This window comes from Pseudophryne corroboree, chromosome 1, assembly GCF_028390025.1.
Source record: "Pseudophryne corroboree isolate aPseCor3 chromosome 1, aPseCor3.hap2, whole genome shotgun sequence".
NCBI classification, from domain to species: domain Eukaryota; kingdom Metazoa; phylum Chordata; class Amphibia; order Anura; family Myobatrachidae; genus Pseudophryne; species Pseudophryne corroboree.
Window position 1 is genome coordinate 1149521846 of NC_086444.1, and position 21220 is coordinate 1149543065.

General features: G+C 45.9%; 1 protein-coding gene across 4 annotated transcripts in view; it reads right to left on the reverse strand.

Moving 5' to 3' along the window:
- Positions 1–21220, reverse strand: part of FAM193A (family with sequence similarity 193 member A) — a 162068-nt gene that overhangs the window by 61856 nt on the left and 78992 nt on the right. For 3 of the 4 annotated variants that reach the window (XM_063924609.1, XM_063924592.1, XM_063924589.1), the window contains exons 3-8: positions 17904–18149; positions 13664–13833; positions 12427–12594; positions 11265–11493; positions 11029–11153; positions 10110–10257 (exon numbers count right to left, since the gene is read on the reverse strand). In XM_063924609.1, coding sequence (XP_063780679.1) covers positions 10110–10257; positions 11029–11153; positions 11265–11493; positions 12427–12594; positions 13664–13833; positions 17904–18149 — 1086 coding nt within the window. The remainder of the gene's footprint in view (positions 1–10109; positions 10258–11028; positions 11154–11264; positions 11494–12426; positions 12595–13663; positions 13834–17903; positions 18150–21220) is intronic. The other variant, XM_063924600.1, reaches the window with a different exon arrangement.

Below are 21220 nucleotides of genomic sequence, written 5' to 3' on the forward strand. Positions count from 1 at the left end.
TCCTGGCTTTTGGAGACAGACGTATCCTCTGGTGTATGTGTAGGTGATATCCCGACCACTGCTCCAAGAGATCCAGTTGAAAGGATCGAGCATGAAACCTTCCATACTGCAGAGCCTCGTAGGAGGCAACCATCTTCCCCAGAAGGCGGATGCACTGATGAACCGACACCCTGGCAGGCTTCAAGACATCCCGAACCATGGTTTGAATCACCAACGCTTTCTCCACCGGTAGAAACACCCTCTGCACCTACGTGTCGAGGATCATCCCCAGGAAAAACAGCCTCCTTGTCGGCTCCAGATGAGAGACTTTGGAAGGTTCAGAATCCAACTGTGCTCCTTGAGCAGATGCTTCGTGAGAGCAACGGATCTTAACAACTTCTCCTTGGACGATGCCTTGATCAGCATATCGTCCAGATATGGAATTATGTTCACTCCCTGCTTGCGGACGAGAACCATCATCTCTGCCATCACCTTGGTGAAGACCCTCGGTGTTGTGGAAAGACCGAACGGCAGTGCCCGAAACGGATAGTGATCGTCTAACAGTGCAAACCTGAGATATGCCTGATGCGGCGACCAAATGGGAATGTGGAGGTACGCATCCTTGATGTCCAGGGACACAAGGAACTCCCCCTCCGTCAGTCCTGAGAACTGCCCTCAGAGACTCCATCTTGAATTTGAAGTCCCTGAGATAAGGGTTCAAAGATTTAAAGTTCAGAATTGGCCTTACTGAACCATCCGGCTTCGGAACCACAAAAAGGTTCGAATAGTAACCTTTGGTCAACTGATGAGGTGGAACTGGAACAATGACCTCGGACACTATCAATTTTCGGATAGCGTCCAGTAGAATAGCTCTGTCTGCCAGCAAAGCCAGCAAGCCTGATTTGAAGAATCTGTGAGGTGGGAGAGTTTGAAACTCCAGCCCGTACCCCCGGGACACAATATCCTGTATCCAGGGGTCCAGGCCAGACGACACCCAGACGTGGCTGAAATGCTGGAGTCTTGCTCACACCTGATCTTCCTCCAGGCTTTGCGGTCCACCGTCATGCTGAGGACTTTGGAAGTGCCAGAAGCAGGCTTTTTGGATTTGGCATGACCACCTCTAAAGAAGGTGTGAAGGCTTGTTCTTTCTAGGCCTAGTGGGCCAAAAGGACTGATGTGTTGGGAGTAAAAGGCTTCTTCGTAGCCGGTGCAGATGAGGGGAGAAAAGGAGAGTTACCCGCGGTAGCCGTGGCAATCCACGCATCCAGCGCCTCCCCAAACAGAGCCTGACCTGTATAGGGTAGGCTCTCAACACTTTTTCTGGATTCCGCGTCCGCAGATCATAGGCGCAGCCAGAGACCCTTGCGAGCCGAGACGGACATGGAGGAGATCCCCGCAGCCATGGAACCCAGATCCTTCATGGATTCTACTAGGAACCCTGAATAATCCTGTATGTTACGTTAAAAACTCAACGTCACCTTTATCCATCATAGTCAAGTCCTCCTGCAGAGTGATTGACCACTTTGCTATTGCTTTTGAAATCCATGCACAGGCAATAGTAGGCCGCAGTATAGCCCCTGAAGCCGTGCATATGGATTTGAGCGTAGCATCCACTTTGCGATCTGCCAGGTCTTTTAACGCTGTAGATCCCGGGACTGGTAACACCACCTGTTTTGATAGCCTGTAGACAGAGGAGTCAACTATAGGTGGGGACTCCCATTTTTTTTCTATCATCTTTCGGGAAGGGAAAAGCAACCAGAACCCTTTTAGGGATCTGGAATTTTTTCTCTGGGTTTTCCCAGGCTTTTTCAAATATAGGATTTAATTCCTTAGATGCCAGGAAGGTAAGAGGGGCTTTCTTACTGTCTGTTAGAAAGGCCTCCTCAACCTGCTCAGGAGGAGTGTCAGAAATATGTAACACATCCCGCATGGCCTCAATCATCAACGGCAACCCCTTAGCAACTGATGCCATCCCCCTCGACACATCCACATCATCGTCTGCTGTGTCAGAATCGGTATCAGTGTCATCCTGCATAATTTGGGCAAGAGCACGTTTGTGGGAATGTACGGCAGGGAGCCCCGAGGGAGCAGTATCAAACCATACTGCCATAGAGGATTGCCACACCCGAGTTGCATGCTCAGTCCTTGCAACCCTTTCAGAAATCTGAGAAATAGCCCCCCTAAGAGAAGCTAACCACTCCGGTTCTCTAGCTGGGATCTGCGCTACAACAGTGCAATCCTGATTACATGGGATGGGATCTTCCTGAGAAGATAAATCCTCTGCAGTATATGAGACAGAGTCTGTAGACATGTTTGCTTATATACCCCACATACACACAGGGTACAGGGCAGACAGAGTTTCCCCCCCCAAGAATGGCAGAGAGACACAGAGATTGGAGCCAACCCACACAGAGCGCTATATAGGTATAGGGAGACCCTTAACCAGCGCAGACTGTGTCCCTTAATAGGTGACCGTCTATACACAGCCTAAACTCCCTTCTACAACCCCCTGGTACCGTACACATAGCTGGAGGGACTGCTTTTCCACTGGCAGCGTGTCTGCAGGCAGGAAAATGGCGCTGAACGCTGCTGGGTCCGCTCTGAGGAGAAGGTCCGCCCTCTTAATGGCACTGTCTTCCCGCTCTTCCAAGATTATACTGGCCTGAGGAAATCCGCAGACCCCTACAGGCTTTCTGGTCAGTGTAGGGTTAAGGCGCCGGCTCAGGGCACCCCTCACAGCGCCTCACCAAGTACCGCTGAGCCTCTCGCCGGACCTACTCTGTAGCCGCCATCTTCACATCGGCTCCCTGCTTGTTAGGGAGCCGATGACTCAGTCGCCACACTTCAGCTCTGTAAGGGGCTGGCAGCATGCTGCTGGGGTGAGCGTTCCCCTGCGGCGGGGAGCGATCTATCCCCTCTGGAGATCAGTGTCCAGTCAGCGGAGACAGTGGCTCAGACTCCGCAGGGCGGACACTGCTCCCCACCCCCCCTCAGTCCTTCGATGCAGGGAGGCTGTTGCCAGCAGCTTCCCTGTAAAAAAATAAGATTTTACTTACCGATAAATCTATTTCTCGTAGTCCGTAGTGGATGCTGGGACTCCGTAAGGACCATGGGGAATAGCGGCTCCGCAGGAGACAGGGCACAAAATAAAAGCTTAAGGATCAGGTGGTGTGCACTGGCTCCTCCCCCTATGACCCTCCTCCAAGCCTCAGTTAGGATACTGTGCCCGGACGAGCGTACATAATAAGGAAGGATATTGAATCCCGGGTAAGACTCATACCAGCCACACCAATCACACTGTACAACTCGTGATCTGAACCCAGTTAACAGTATGATAAACGCAAAGGAGCCTCTGAAAAGATGGCTCACAACAATAATAACCCGAATTTTTGTAACAATAACTATATACAAGTATTGCAGACAATCCGCACTAGGGATGGGCGCCCAGCATCCACTACGGACTACGAGAAATAGATTTATCGGTAAGTAAAATCTTATTTTCTCTGACGTCCTAGTGGATGCTGGGACTCCGTAAGGACCATGGGGATTATACCAAAGCTCCCAAACGGGCGGGAGAGTGCGGATGACTCTGCAGCACCGAATGAGAGAACTCCAGGTCCTCCTCAGCCAGGGTATCAAATTTGTAGAATTTAGCAAACGTGTTTGCCCCTGACCAAGTAGCTGCTCGGCAAAGTTGTAAAGCCGAGACATCTCGGGCAGCCGCCCAAGATGAGCCCACTTTCCTTGTGGAATGGGCTTTTACTGATTTTGGTTGTGGCAATCCTGCCACAGAATGTGCAAGCTGAATTGTACTACAAATCCAACGAGCAATCGTCTGCTTTGAAGCAGGAGCACCCAGCTTGTTGGGTGCATACAGGATAAACAGCGAGTCAGATTTTCTGACTCCAGCCGTCCTGGAAACATATTTTCAAGGCCCTGACAACGTCAAGCAACTTAGAGTCCTCTAAGTCCCTGGTAGCCGCAGGTACCACAATAGGTTGGTTCATGTGAAATGCAGAAACCACCTTAGGTAGAAATTGAGGACGAGTCCTCAATTCCGCCCTGTCAGAATGAAAAATTAAGTAAGGGCTTTTATATGATAAAGCCGCCAATTCTGACACACGCCTGGCTGAAGCCAAGGCTAACAGCATCGACACCTTCCATGTGAGATATTTTAAGTCCACAGTGGAAAGTGGTTCAAACCAATGTGACTTTAGAAAACTCAACACAACATTGAGATCCCAAGGTGCCACTGGAGGCACAAAAGGAGGCTGTATGTGCAGCACCCCTTTTACAAAAGTCTGAACTTCAGGTACTGAAGCCAGTTCTTTCTGGAAGAAAATCGACAGGGCCAAAATTTGAACCTTAATGGACCCCAATTTTAGGCCCATAGATAGTCCTGTTTGCAGGAAATGAAGGAAACGACCCAGTTGAAATTCCTCTGTAGGGGCCTTCTTGGCCTCACACCACGCAACATATTCACGCCAAATGCGGTGAGAATGTTTTGCGGTTACGTCCTTCCTGGCTTTGACCAGAGTAGGGATGACTTCTTCTGGAATGCCTTTTTCCCTCAGGATCCGGCGTTCAACCGCCATGCCGTCAAACGCAGCCGCGGTAAGTCTTGGAACAGACAAGGCCCCTGCAGTAGCAGGTCCTTTCTTAGAGGTAGAGGCCACGGTTCGTCCGTGAGCATCTCTTGAAGTTCCGGGTACCAAGTCCTTCTTGGCCAATCCGGAACCACGAGTATAGTTCTTACTCCTCTCCTTCTTATGATTCTCAGTACTTTTGGTATGAGAGGCAGAGGAGGGAACACATACACTGACTGGTACACCCACGGCGTTACCAGAGCGTCCACTGCTATTGCCTGAGGGTCCCTTGACCTGGCGCAATATCTGTCCAGTTTTTTGTTTAGACGTGACGCCATCATGTCCACCTTTGGTTTTTCCCAACGGTTTACAATCAGGTGGAAGACTTCTGGGTGAAGTCCCCACTCTCCCGGGTGAAGGTCGTGTCTGCTGAGGAAGTCTGCTTCCCAGTTGTCCACTCCCGGAATGAACACTGCTGACAGTGCTATCACATGATTTTCCGCCCCGCGAAGAATCCTTGCAGCTTCTGCCATTGCCCTCCTGCTTCTCGTGCCGCCCTGTCTGTTTACGTGGGCGACTGACGTGATGTTGTCCGATTGGATCAACACCGTCTGACCCTGAAGCAGAGGTTTTGCTTGACTTAGGGCATTGTAAATGGCCCTTAGTTCCAGAATGTTTATATGAAGAGATGTTTCCATGCTTGACCACAAGCCCTGGAAATTCCTTCCCTGTGTGACTGCTCCCCAGCCTCTCAGGCTGGCATCCGTGGTTACCAGGATCCAATCCTGAATGCCAAATCTGCGGCCCTCTAGTAGATGAGCACTCTGCAGCCACCACAGGAGAGACACCCTTGTCCTTGGCGACAGGGTTATCCGCTGATGCATCTGCAGATGCGATCCGGACCATTTGTCCAGTAGATCCCACTGAAACGTTCTTGCATGGAATCTTCCGAATGGAATCGCTTCGTAAGAAGCCACCATTTTTCCCAGGACCCTCGTGCACTGATGCACTGAGACCTGTCTTGGTTTTAGGAGGTTCCTGACTAGCTCGGATAACTCCCTGGCCTTCTCCTCCGGGAGAAACACCTTCTTCTGGACTGTGTCCAGAATCATTCCTAGGAACAGTAGACGTGTCGTTGGAATCAGCTGCGATTTTGGAATATTTAGAATCCACCCGTGCTGACGTAACACTACCTGAGATAGTGCTACTCCGACTTCTAACTGTTCCCTGGATCTTGCCCTTATCAGGAGATCGTCCAAGTAAGGGATAATTAAAATGCCTTTTCTTCGTAGAAGAATCATCATTTCGGCCATTACCTTGGTAAAGACCCGAGGTGCCGTGGACAATCCAAACGGCAGCGTCTGAAACTGATAATGACAGTTTTGTACTACAAACCTGAGGTACCCTTGGTGAGAAGGGTATATTGGGACGTGGAGATAAGCATCTTTGATGTCCAGAGACACCATATAGTCCCCTTCTTCCAGGTTCGCTATCACTGCTCTGAGTGACTCCATCTTGAATTTGAACCTTTTTATGTAAGTGTTCAAGGATTTCAGATTTAAAATTGGTCTCACCGAGCCGTCCGGCTTCGGTACCACAAACAGCGTGGAATAATACCCCTTTCCCTGTTGCAGGAGGGGTACCTTGATTATCACCTGCTGGGAATACAGCTTGTGAATGGCTTCCAAAACTGCCTCCCTGTCGGAGGGAGACTTTGGTAAAGCAGACTTCAGGAACCGATGAGGGGGAAACGCCTCGAATTCCAGTTTGTACCCCTGCGATACTACCTGTAGAATCCAGGGATCCACTTGCGAGTGAGCCCACTGCGCGTTGAAATTCTTGAGACGGGCCCCCACCATATCTGAGTCTGCTTGTAAAGCCCCAGCGTCATGCTGAAGACTTGGCAGAAGCAGGGGAGGGCTTCTGCTCCTGGGAAGCGGCTGCATGGTGCAGTCTTTTTCCTCTTCCTCTGCCCCGGGGCAGAAAGGAGTGGCCTTTTGCTCGCTTGTACTTATGGGAACGAAAGGACTGAGTTTGAAAAGACGGTGTCTTTTTCTGCTGATGTGGAGTGACCTGGGGTAAAAAGGTGGATTTTCCAGCCGTTGCCGTGGCCACCAGGTCCGATAGACCAGCCCCAAATAACTCCTCCCCTTTATACGGCAATACTTCCATGTGCCGTTAGGAATCCGCATCCCCTGACCACTGTCGCGTCCATAACGCTCTTCTGGCAGAGATGGACATAGCACTTACTCTTGATGCCAGGGTGCAAATATCCCTCTGTGCATCACGCATATATAGTAATGCATCCTTTAAATGTTCTATAGTTAACAAAATATTGTCCCTATCCAGGGTATCAATATTCTCGGTCAGGGAATCCGACCATGCGACTCCAGCACTGCACATCCAGGCTGAGGCGATTGCTGATCGCAGTATAACACCAGTATGTGTGTATATACTTTTTAGGATATTTTCCAGCCTTCTATCAGCTGGTTCTTTGAGGGTAGCCGTATCAGGAGACGGTAACGCTACTTGTTTTGATAAACGTGTGAGCGCCTTATCTACCCTAGGGGGTGTTTCCCAACGCGCCCTAACCTCTGGCGGGAAAGGATATAATGCTAATAATTTTTTAGAAATTAGCTGTTTTTTATCGGGGGAAACCCACGCTTTTTCACACACCTCATTTATTTCCTCTGACTCAGGAAAAAATATTGGTAGTTTTTTCTCACCCCACATAATACCCTTCTTTGTGGTACTTGTAGTGTCAGAAAGGTTCAATGCCTCTTTCATTGCCGTGATCATGTAACGTGTGGCCCTACTGGACATTACGTTTGTCTCGTCACCGTCGACACTAGACTCAGTATCTGTGTCAGGGTCTGTGTCGACCCACTGAGGTAACGGGCGTTTTAGCGCCCCTGACGGTGTTTGAGACGCCTGGACAGGCACTAATTGATTTGCCGGCTGTCTCATGTCGTCAACAGTTTTTTGCAAATTGCTGACATTATCACTTAATTGTTTAAATACAATCATCCAGTCAGGTGTCGACTCCCTAGGGGGTGACATCACCAACACAGGCAACTGCTCCGCCTCCACATCATTTTCCTCCTCATACATGTCGACACACGCGTACCGACACACAGCACACACACCGGGAATGCTCTGATAGAGGACAGGACCCCACTTAGCCCTTTGGAGAGACAGAGGGAGAGAGTCTGCCAGCACACACCCAGCGCTATATATATATATATATATATATATATATATATATATATATATATATATATATATATATATATATATATATATATACATATATATATATATACACATATACATACAGGGATAACCTTATATAAGTGTTACTCCCTTATAGCTGCTGTTAATATATTTATTTGCTGCCAAACGTGCCCCCCCTTCTCTTTTTTACCCTGATTCTGAAGCAGGACTGCAGGGGAGAGTCAGGGAGCCGTCCTTCCAGCGGAGCTGTGAGGGAAAATGGCGCTTGTGTGCTGAGGAGATAGGCTCCGCCCCTTCACGACGTCCTTATCTCCCGCTTTTTTGTGTAAAATGGCAGGGGATTAAAATACATCCATATAGCCCAGGAGCTATATGTGATGTATTCTGTTTTGCCAGATAAGGTATTCTGTTATATTGCGTCTCAGGGCGCTCCCCCCCCAGCGCCCTGCACCCTCAGTGACCGGAGTGTGAAGTGTGCTGAGAGCAATGGCGCACAGCTGCGGTGCTGTGCGCTACCTTAGTCTGAAGACAGGATGTCTTCTGCCGCCGATTTCACCGGACCTCTTCGTCTCTTCTGGCTCTGTAAGGGGGACGGCGGCGCGGCTCCGGTGACCCATCCAGGCTGAACCTGTGATCGTCCCTCTGGAGCTAGTGTCCAGTAGCCTAAGAAACCCGATCCACTCTGCACTCAGGTGAGTCCGTTTCTTCTCCCCTTAGTCCCACGATGCAGTGAGCCTGTTGCCAGCAGGACTCACTGAAAATAAAAAAACCTAACTAAACTTTTATTCTAAGCAGCTCAGGAGAGCCACCTAGATTGCACCCTTCTCGGCCAGGCACAAAAATCTAACTGAGGCTTGGAGGAGGGTCATAGGGGGAGGAGCCAGTGCACACCACCTGATCCTTAAGCTTTTATTTTGTGCCCTGTCTCCTGCGGAGCCGCTATTCCCCATGGTCCTTACGGAGTCCCAGCATCCACTAGGACGTCAGAGAAAACAAACTCTAAAATAAACTTTTCTGAAGAAGATCTGTAGAGCTCCCCTAGCTGTGACCGGCTCATCCGGGAACATTTTCTAAACTGAGTCTGGTAGGAGGGGCATAGTGGGAGGAGCCAGCCCACACTCTCAAACTCTTAAAGCGCCAATGGCTCCTGGTGGACCAGTCTATACCCCCATGGTACGAATATGGACCCCAGCATCCTCTAGGACGTAAGAGAAAAGATAAATATGAAATCTTCAGCTGTATAACCTAAAACCCAGCGCTGGTGTAACGCCAGAGATCATATGTGAGTGAAAAAAACTGAAGCATGGTCATTTCTTTTCATTCCCGCAGAAATCTTATAGGTCTATACAAATGATAACTTAACCTAGAAAAAGGTTTAATAAGTTGTGTTAAATTAAAGTCTGAACAACGCGTAATGTGTAAGGCTAACTTTCTTCTATTAAAGAGCCCCTTTAAATACATGCGTGGTGTGTAAGCTTTAACAGGGATATCACTAGTTCCTAGTGACACTTTTTTGGGCAGCCAGCACACGCACTGTGTTTAAAATATTTAAAGTGCACTGGCTCCAAGGACCCATCTATACCCCACTGTACATCACATCCCAGTATCCCCTACGGATGAATGACAAATGGCTTTCTCCACGCTGTGTAAGACATAGGTGACCCTTACTAATACAAAGCTACTGAGCAACATCCACACAGTAGTACTCAAGAAATGCTAAACAAATTCCATGTGTCTCATCCTCATTGGGGCAGCCAGTCTGTGGCATAGAACAAACGATCCAGAAACAACTTAGGCTGGGGCCACACACAGCTGCCAAGCGCGTACCGTTCAGCGAGACCCGCTTGGCCGCTAAGATACTGCACATGGGCGCCTATGCAGGTGCAGACACATGTGCGGCAGTCCCGTCTCCGCCGGATCCAACCGCAGCATGCTGCGGTTGAGCCGGATGACAGGATTTCAATGTGAACACATACATTTCAACGTATGTGTTCCATGAAAATCCCGTGTGGCAGTGTCCGGATCCTGTTCTGCAGCATCCCACAGAACAGGATCCGTGTGTAGACAAAAACCCCCTCCCAACCAAGCAGGTCCCGTTCAGCGGGACCCACTTGGCCGCTATGTGTGGCACCAGCCTTAGAGTAGGTTTTTAAAATCTAGCTACAGTCCTGTGACGGTGCTTGTGATCTACTGTGATACCATGACTGCATCCTTTCTTGCAGCATTCCAATTACAAAGCTGCTATAAAAACAAATCGTAATCGTTGCCGTACAGCTGCTCCACAGGAGAAAGTCAGTGCATGCCCCTTACCTGTTCATCCACATAGTTATCAATTCTTTTCTGACACTCCAGCCACTCCTCTGATATCTGACCCATTTCTTGCTCCAGCTGATGGTACCTTTGTAGTAAGGTACTGTACATATCTTCACTGTATGAGTCATGTGACGCAGTCCCAAGCCTGGGGCAACACACAAAAACACTGTTGAATGGCTGGATAACGGCGGCCTTTAGGCTTTATTAGATGCAATGACAGATGCTGTTCAGCTACACTCAGTAATTAACCAGACACTGGTATAGATTTCATTAGTAGATGGTCCAGGCAGGATTTTCTGGAGAAAGCCAAAGGTGACACGGCTGAATAATGCTCCCATGGCAAGCAGCTTAAGACAGTCAACAAAGCTTTGAAAAACTCCACCCAGAACCTAGATTAAATATACACCCCAGCAACCAAATAACAGTATGGCGACTGGTGGCTGGCAACCCAACTAGTCATGAGACACCCTTCCCCAAGTAGTTGACTGACTATTACACATGTCGAGTGTGGCGACTGGAAAGCTGCTAGATCCAATCCGGGATCCCAGCGTCGGTATTGTGATAACCGCATCCCATTGTAGGACAATGGTCCAAAACACACCAAATGGTCTAAACGACAGAGGTTACAGTAAAGTTCTGGGTCTTTGCTACAGGAAAGAAAGCATACATTGAGGAAATGAAAGGTCTGCTTGTCAGGTAACTGGGGTGAGAGCCTTACAAATTTAAGGGGTGGCAGATTCCTGAGCCGTGTTCTGTTGGTTGGGTGGTATGATGCAATATTTTGTTTCAGGGTGTAGAACAACAATACATTAAAGAGAGGTCTGTACAGACAAACAACAGCTTCAAACCCACAAAGAGCAATACCCAAAACCGATGAGGACAGTAGATTTAGTTTTGATTATTGATTGTTTGTTACCTTAATTGTGAAACCAGGGCCGGTAAGCTGTTCTGGAGCAACGGTTCAGAAAATACCAAGTTTTCAAACAAATGCTTATTGTGCAATTCCCATGTCACCTGAAATTTCTTCAAATGCTCATTTTCCTACAAGAAAGAAAAATGGGAAACCTGCAAATTAAACTCTCGAAAGACATTGCCGGTCATCAAATGTGTATTATTTTCAGGTTGTGAATGGATAGTCATTTTATTTCCTACCAAAGTGACAAGAAAAGTGCCGATTGTGCATGCCGCCTGACAGAGGGCGCTGTACTCTTCCAGCAGGAGGGAGATGAACTGGTGAGCTTGGGGAGGCCCCTGTATGCTGGGGGTCACCTTAAACCCCAATGACAAGTGCTTCAGCAGACGGACTTTCAATTCCAAAACGTATTCACGCGCTTGCTGCTCTAAGCGTTGGTACAGCTGATAAGGATCTCGCTCACATAACCTGCACATGACAAAGAAGATATAACAGCTCCTACAAGTCATTAAGAATGCTGAACAGACAACACAAGACATTGTCAGGGAACAATCTGTGTCACTGTGCTTAAACTGATCGTCTAAACCAACGGTTCCCAAAGTTTGAGTCACCGCGCTCTAGAGAATCAGAATTTTTTTCATGGCACCCCTAGGCCAAAAAGTTTCTTATTGAGAAATTCAATAAGAAATATTAAATTAAGTAAATTGTGTTTATACTGTATTTCTTAGGTCCAATTGTGTGGCGAGTTACAAGATTTGCTTTGGTTTGTCCACATTTTATTATTGACAGCCACCAGCACTGGTTTTGCCTATTACGTTGACCATAAATACTACGGATTGAATTGTTCCTGGATCACCAATCCAAGGCACCCCTGCTAGTGTCCCGAGGCACCCAAGGGTGCACGGCACAGTTTGAGAAACACCGATCTAAACGAAAAAAATACTTGTAATAAGGGTCATGTGTGTGCTTTATTGTAATATGAAGAAAGCACAGATTTGCAGTGCAGCCAATTTGTCTTATTGCCGCATTAGTACAGTATTTTAACATGTGTGTCCCAAGAACAAAAGTGCACCAAGGTGGTGTGTGAAAACATGGCAACGGCTGGGAACTGCTGTCCTGTGATATCCAGATGCCAAGGACAGGCCACCATCCATCAGAATGCTGCTGTTGCTAGGCAACTAGTATTTCCGACGCATACTACCATACTGCTGGACTGAAGTTTCTCCAGTGTCACAAAATACACTTTTACACCAGCTAATGCAGTACATTATCTTTGACCCTAATTACACTGTACACCACAAAAACAAAAGTTAAATCAACTGTAATAAAGATATATTCCCACCGAAATACACTAGAACATAGCCGAGAATTATCACTTGTGTAGATGGCTTGTTGAATTACCTATCCACCAAATCCTTCATCCCATCTTTTTCCGGCACTAATGACTGGTCCTGGTCATCCGCTAGCGGCGTCCCAGCTTGACGGTATATGCAGCGAACCATGTACCGTACATCTGACCAAAAATTCTGTAGTTGCTGGGATTCCCGTTCAGTCTCTGCTGAAATTTCCCTGGAGAAAAGAATTAGAATATATCACTGTCTTAATTATGCAGCCTTGTTTATTTAGCTGTAATCATGAAACAATCCCATCGAGTCTGACATACGCTCTTTGGTTCATATAGTGGTACATCTGATGATGCAAGCTTCCAGTACCAGTTTGAATAATTGTATCTCCTATGTTGGCCTAGACCCTTAAACGTAACTCGCCTACTTATTGACACAGTAGAGTTGGCCAACCTCAAACACATGCAGTTCTAGCCCCATATCTTCCATGTCCATTTAATCGCAATCCTCATATTGGAGCCCTGACCTTAATCAAACACACACCCAACAGCATTTGTGGGTGAATGGCCACACCATCTATTTCAGACATTGATTTTAAGAGTAATAACTCTCAATTATTAACAGCTAGGTTATAAAATCAAATCAAGAACCAAATTTAGTGAGAGGCAAGGGAAGGTACTCTTAGGATGTGCCACAACACACTTTTCCGGAAAGGAGCTAGTGTTTCTGGTACAAGAACAGTTGCATTGTAACTGATAAAAGCTAGAGTGGAACACTTACTTCAACCTGTTCTCAAGGGAGTAAGAGGGTCTGCACAGGATATGCTGCATCTCTACCTAAACTAGTACTCAGCTAATGGCACACAGAGCAGGCGGAGTAGTTGCAGAGCCAGGGAACACATGGTCTAAGCCCACACTCCTCCTACTATTCTTTCCAACCATGTTATGCCAAACTACATTACCTCTACATAAACAGTTACCACCTATTACTTAATAAGTGTAATATAATTTGTATTTATCCCACTTTATTGTACATTTCAAACTTTCAAGTACTTCCATATAAACTATTACGTGAATCCTAGTAAAACAGTCTGCACCAGCATTAATAGTTTCATTCAGAATATTTAACACTTAAACATTGCCAGGAATGTAGAATCAAAAGCTTGGGTTACTCCATGATGCAGAATGTTGCCTACTTGCACAGCCCTCCTCTCACTGCTATGGAAAATGTAACGGACCATAATGACACTCCCTATATGCAGTGCAAATAGCTCTCTGTCCAAAGGTGAGGCTTACCTGCGCTCATTGCACGCTTCACAACTACATGTTATGTCAGGGGGCGCCGTGTTATTAAGTGCCAAAGTGGGTGCGGCACTCTGAGCTCCAACCAGCATTCTCCCTCCGCCGATGGACTCCTGTTTGGAACCACTGTTACCAGATGGCATGTGCAAAAGGAAATCTTGACTCTAAAATGTACAACAAAAAGGACACTGGCATTAGAAATCACACATTCGGAATACGTTTAAATAAACGTTAAATTAAACTTAGCTGCAGCTCTTAAGGTAATCCATGATACAGGCTAACCAAAGTGCAAAGCCAACACAAAAGAAAGCGTTCTGGAAACCCTACAAACGTATGCGACAGAAAACAAATGAGTGGGATCATTTGGTTCATGTTGCTGCAGAAGTGGGATGGGACTTGAGGTGTATGTATGCTTTCAATGATCTACACATATTTAGATTTCAAATGCTTTACTGGTTCACATCGTCTTCAAGAAACCGGCTATCTAGGCGTCACTTTACAGGTTTCCTAATTCAGGTCTTTTAAGCAAACACAGTATAAAGGCATCGGGCAAAGAAACTTTCAACCTGTCTAAAATAATGGAACATTAGCAGACACTTATACCCCGTTACCTCATCATTATGTTTCAAACCTGTGTCAGCAAAACAAAAACAGTGGGCAGACTAGCAAAAATGACACCATAAATCCAAGGCATCTTAAAGTAAATAAGAACGGGCTGGAAACAGCCCTTGTAACACCTGGCTAGTTAAAGCGCTAATCTAAACTGGGATTGGAGGAATATAGAGGGGGAGGAGCTAGCTACACTAACTGACAAAAAATTTAAGTGCCAGGCTCCAATTACCCACTCATATATACCCACTGTCTAAATGCTCCAGCATCCCCTAGTGGATAAAGGAGAAAATTATTTATTAATATTGGAGCAAGGATATATTTGAAGGCAACAATGTATACAAAAGTTGTACTATTTGAAATGATTAGCAGCCTTTAAAAAGGCATCAACATCATACTTTAAAAATAACATTCTTAACTACTATAGACGTAATCACACACTAGCTAGGGGGTCCCCGCCTACCAGCTTCATACCAGTGACGTGCTGTGAGGTGAGGCAGAGCCTTTCCTGATATACTAACGTTTGCGCCAGAGTTTTGACTGTATAAAAGTATATGTAAAATACTAAGAAAATATTAGAAATACCTTCTTTGTAGTATTCTAATCATTTTTATAGTCAAAACTCTGGAGTAGAAGTCAGTGTATGGCAGCCTACCTTCTCTGCACATCTCTGATCAAAACTCACAAAATTTCCAGGAGTGTTTTTTTTACTTCTGCACCTGCGTATAATGCCCAGATTTACCCTTTGGCTAATATAGTGTGTGTAAATCTGGCTCTGGTACTAGCCAGTGCCTCCTGAGCCATTTACCTCACCGCACGTCCCTGCTTCATATCTGCTGTATTTTTTTTTAAGTCTTACACATTTGTAAACTGGTATGACAGTGGAAATTCTGGTATTTAGTGTTACCACGCTCCCTGTCATTGCTTGCGTGGTGTTCCATTTTTTGTACCATTTTGCTAAATACTATCTGCCCCATTTTCTTGCATATATGACAATTTCTAGTTAATTGGGTATACAATAATCGTGAAAATTTGTTGCTGCTTAAAGTGAAATAACAGTGGGTAAGTGGCCTTACTTACTACGCTAGTTCCTAAAATCTACAGTGGTAAGAAATCCCAAATATTAAGAATCGCAAGGAGAAAACGCATACGAAGATTTGTTGGAAAATAGCGATGCAGACTAAACACATCCTACACACAGGTATTATGCCTACAGTACAGGTCTGCTTAAGATAATGGTTTAATATGCTTTCTGAATAAAGGATTTAGAAGGTGACAAGCTACAGTGTCTACCAGTAAAAATCTACAAAATACATATTAAAAAAAGAAAGAAAAAGAGGGTTCAAAACTGACAGTGGGTATGGTACAAAAAGCGTCAGTCAGCATTAAGTTAATTATAAAAAAAAAAAAAAAAACTACAATAGTCTTCTCTATTAATAACCCTAACTTTACAGGCCTATCAATTTGCCACTCCATTTTTCCCTCATTTGCACTGAAGACACCCTGTAATTGAACTTCAGCCCAGACAGCTACAGCAGGACACGCTGCACTTCTCCCATGTACCGGCTGCATGATACTTACAGTATTTGACAGAGTTTGCAAACTCCCGGCCTCCCTGTGCAACTCGCGCCACCTATAACTGATTAAGTGTTTACAACAGTACTGCATAGTATAACATAGGAAGTTACTATCATTGCATAGCCCATTACAATTGGCTATAGTAGCACAGAGAAAGCAGTGCGTGGGAGCTCTGTCAAGTGTGTGTGTGTGTGTGTGTGTGTGTGTGTGTGTGTGTGTGTGTGTGTGTGTGTGTGTGTGTGTGTATATATATATATATATATATACACACACACACACATACGCGCGCATGTATTATATATACTGTACATAACTAGCAGTGACACTCAGTGGTCTTTTCATATAAGTAGACATTCAGCCTATCAGTTCAAGCAACATTTTCGGGTTTAATACACATCATCAGGAAGCATAAATAAACGCTGCTTGAACTGATGGGCTGCGTATCTACTTTATATTTACGTAAAAAGACAAAGGAGTGCCGCTGCTGGGAATATTACATGTTTACGGGCCAGAGAGTTTTGTGAAGGAGTGTGCGGGCTAAATAGACAGCAGCGAGACAGAGACCGACAGACAGGAGAGAGAGAGAGAGACACCGACAGGAGACAGAGAGAGACACCGACAGACAGGAGAGAGAGAGAGAGAGAGAGAGAGAGACAGGAGAGAGAGAGAGAGAGAGACAGGAGACAGACACCGACAGACAGGAGAGAGAAAGAGTGACAGACAGGAGACAGAGAGAGAGAGAGAGAGAGAGAGAGAGAGAGAGAGAGAGAGAGAGAGAGAGAGAGAGAGAGAGAGAGAGAGAGAGAGAGAGAGAGAGACAGGAGACAGAGACACCGACAGACAGGAGAGAAAGTGTGACAGAGAGAGAGAGAGAGAGAGAGACAGGAGAAAGAGAGAGACACCGACAGACAGGAGAGAGAAAGTGACAGACAGGAGAGAGAGAGAGAGACAGGAGAGAGAGAGAGAGAGAGAGAGAGAGAGAGAGAGACAGGAGAGAGAGAGAGAGGGAGAGAGAGAGACACACACACAGAGACCTGACAGCCAGCCAGCAGCGAGACAGAGACCGACAGACAGCCAGCAGCGAGACAGAGACCGTCAGACAGCCAGCAGCGAGACAGAGACCGACAGACAGACAGGAAGCGAGACAGAGACCGACAGACAGACAGGAAGCGAGACAGAGACCGACAGACAGCAGCGAGACAGAGACCGACAGACAGCAGCGAGACAGAGACCGACAGACAGCAGCGAGACAGAGACCGACAGACAGCAGCGAGACAGAGACCGACAGACAGCAGCGAGACAGAGACCGACAGACAGCAGCGAGACAGAGACCGACAGACAGCAGCGAGACAGAGACCGACAGACAGCAGCGAGACAGAGACCGACAGACAGCAGCGAGACAGACGACAGACGGAAAGACAGCAGCGAGACAGAGACCGACAGACGGACAGCAGCGAGACAGAGACCGACAGACGGACAGAAGCGAGACAGAGCCCGACAGACAGACAGCAAGACAGATAGATAGCCCCAGCACCTGATAACTGAGCAGAGGTATCAGCTGTAATGGAAAGCGCCAGACAATGGTTACAAAGCAAATATGAAATGTGTCCGTTAGTAAAATAAAATACGCCATTAAAAAAGAAAAAAAGAGAGACATAACAGCACAATTAAAACTAAATGGAAGAACCACACTTTGAGCTTTTAAATAAAGCAATATCAAAACTATTTCATGGTAAAAAAAAAAATTATAAAAAGGGTAGAAGAGAAGGCATCTAGAACGCAAGACTTCCAATGCCTTCACAACACACCTTAACACACATGGCTATAGTCTATTAATAAATGTTGGTGAAAAATTCAGAATGTGACTAGTTGCACGCAGAACATAACTATATAAGGTATACGCTTATATTCCTGCCCTGTGATCATTGACAGAAATAAATGTCTACAGCAGTGAGGAGAAGGTGTGGATTAGAAGCTGGCAAGGATAGGAGGGTTTCCAGAAACGGGAAAGGTGATCAGCCGCCATCTAGTCTGTCTACAGACTTACCACTAAAGATTGGTCTTGTGTGGGGTGGATATCTTCGCTCTCTACTGTCCGCCGGCAGTCTGAGCATACCCACAGGGGAAGGTGCATCTTGGCATTGGTTTTTGGAGATGTGGAAAGTGCTAATTTGCTTGAGTTTTTTGTGCCACACTCTGAAAGTGTGAGGTCCTTCCGTTCGCTCCTACAGAGAAGGCAGTGTTCTCCTGTTGTGTAAGGAGCCCTCTGACCCAGGCCAAAAGTAAAGGGAGCCTGCAGCAAATACGAAATTAAAAAACACTTTACTTTTTTTTTTTTTATTGTAAATGTTTGTTTGTTTTTTTTTTAAATCAAATTATTTCTATACAAATATCACCATGAACACACCGACAAGAGTCACCATTTTCTAGTCGCTAACCAAAGTCTTTTGCTAAGAGGGCAACCCCTTTCCTCCAGCTGGCTTAGCTACTGGGATCCTACTCCTACTAGGACCTGTAGCGCACGTGTGTGTGTGTGTGTGTGTGTGTGTGTGTGTGTGTGTGTGTGTGTGTGTGTGCGCGCGTGTGTATGCGCGCGTGTGTATAGAAGTCAATAATCTAGGACTGGACCTTGGTGAACCCGTTGCGGGTCGACAATGCTGATTGGAAGAATATTGTGCTGTCCAATCAGCACTGGCATTACTCTTTAGTAAATCCACCCATCTGTGCACAGTTCTATGACCCAGTAGAACAGACAATGGGGGTCATTCCGAGTTGATCGCTCGCTAGCTAGTTTTAGCAGTCGTGCAAACGCTATGCCGCCGCTCACTAGGGAGTGTATTTTAGCTTAGCATAAGTGTGAACGCATGTGAAGCCGAGCTCTGCAAAAACAAACAGTTTGTGCAGTCTCAGAGTAGCCCTGAACCTACTCAGCGCTTGCGATCACTTCAGCCTCTTCGTGTCCGGATTTGATGTCAAACACCCGGCCAGCGAACGCCCAGCCACGACTGCGTTTTTTCAGACACGCCTGGGTTTTTGCAAACACTCCCTGAAAATGGTCAGTTGACACCCAGAAACGCCCCCTTCCTGTCAATCTTCTTGCGGCCATCAGTGCAAGGAAAATCTTCGCTAGAACCTGTGCACAACCACAAAGAGCTTTGTACCCGTACGACGCGCGTGCGCATTGCGGCCCATACGCATGCGCATAAATGCCGCTTTTTCACCTGATCGCTGCGCTGCGAAAATCGGTAGCGAGCAATCAACTCAGAATGACTCCCAATGATCAGAAGATACAAAAGTCGTAGTGTGGGGGATTGATGGGGGAAATGACTGCACTCAAAGGCATTTTATTTTTTATCTACAGAAGCCCAGTTTAAAAAACAGATGCAGAAATTTAAAATCTAGGTATAATTGGTCACTAGTAGAATAATGCATTAGTTCATTTTCCACGTTCCCACATTCCACAGTCTCACCCCATGACAATCATAATATACCACCGGTAGCTGCGGAGAAATGCCAGTCACCAACTGGTCAAGCCTCCTGCCCTAACCAAAAGCATAGTGCTTTATAATACACTGAGTAACCACCCCCTTTCCCCATGTCTATTAATCTCTGCATTCTACAAATAAAGCAGCAGCCCCAGCGTTGAAGGTTTCCACGCACACCTCTAAGCAATTTACCGTTTCGGTACTGTGAATCTCATATACAGTACCAGTCAAAAGTTGGACACACCTTCTCATTCAATGGTTTTTATTTATTTTAATCATTTTCTACATTGTAGATTAATACTGAAGTCATCAATACTATGAAAGAACACATATGGAATTATGTTGTAAACAAAAAAAAAAAGTGTTAAACAAAATGTTTTATATTCCTCAAAGTAGCCCCCTTTTGCTTTGATGACAGCTTTGCACACTCTTGGAATTCTCTCAATCAGCTTCATGGGGTAGTCTTCCTGGAATGGTTTTCCAACAGTCTTGAAGGAGTTCCCAGAGGTGCTGAGCACTTGTTGGCTACTTTTCCTTCACTCTGTGGTCCAACTCATCCCAAACCATCTCAACTGGGTTTAGGTCAGGTGATTGTGTAGGCCACGTCATCTGACGCAGCACTCAATCACTTTCCTTCTTGGTAAAGTAGCCCTTACATAGCCTGGTGGTGTGTTTGGAGTCCATGTTTTTTGAAAAACAAATGATGGTCCCAGTAAGCGCAAACCAGATGGGATGGCATGGCGCTGCAGAATGCTGTGGTAGCCATGCTGGTTTAGTGTGTCTTGAATTTTGAATAAATCACCAACAGTGTCGCCAGCAAAGCACCCCCACACCTACATCTCCATCTCCATGCTTCACAGTGGGAACCACACATGCAGAAACCATCTGCTCACCTTCTCTGCGTCTCACAAAGACATGGCGGTTGGATCCAAAAATCTCAAATTTGAACTCATCAGACCAAATTACAGATTTCCACTGGTATAATGTCCATTCCTTGTGTTTCTTGGCCCAGACAATTCTCTTCTTGTTGTTCATCCTCAGTTGTGGCTTCTTCGCAGCAATTCAACCATGAAGGCCTGATCCATGCAGTATCCTCTGAACAGTTGATGTTATTTGTCTGCTACTTGAACTCTGTGAAGAATTTATGTGGGCTCTAATCTGAGGTGCTGTTAAGTAGCGGTTTCTGAGGCTGGTAACTCTAATGAGCTTCTCCTCTGCAGCAGAGGTTACTCTTGGTCTTCCTTTCCTGGGGCAGTCCTCATGAGATCCAGTTTCATCATAGCGTTTGATGGTTTTTGTAACTGGACTTTAAGATACATTCAAAGTTCTTGAAATTTTCGACTGACCTTCATGTCTTAAAGTAATAATGGACTGTCGTTTCTCTTTGCCGAGTTGAGTGGTTCGTGCAATAATATGGATTACAACAGTAGTCAAATAGGGCTGTCCACTGTGTACTAACCCTACCTCTGCACAACACAACTGATGGTCTCAAACGCATTAAGGCGGCAAGTAAATTCCACAGATTGACTCTTGACAAGGCACAATTGTTATTTCATAACCATTCCAGGAGACTACCTCATGAAGCTGACTGAGAGAATGCCAAGAGTGTGCAAAGCTGTCATCAAAACAAAAAGGGGGCTACTTTGAGGAATCTAAAATATAAAACATATTTTGATTTGTTTAACACTTTTTCGTTTATAACATAATTCCATGTGTGTTCTTTAATACTGAAGACATCAAAACTATGAATCTACAATGTAGAAAGTAATTTAAAAAAAAAAAAACTTTGAATGAGAAGGTCTGTCTAAACTTTTGACTGGTACTGTATTGCAGAGAACTGAATTACAGCCTCAAATTTCTGTTTAGAAGATCTACAATA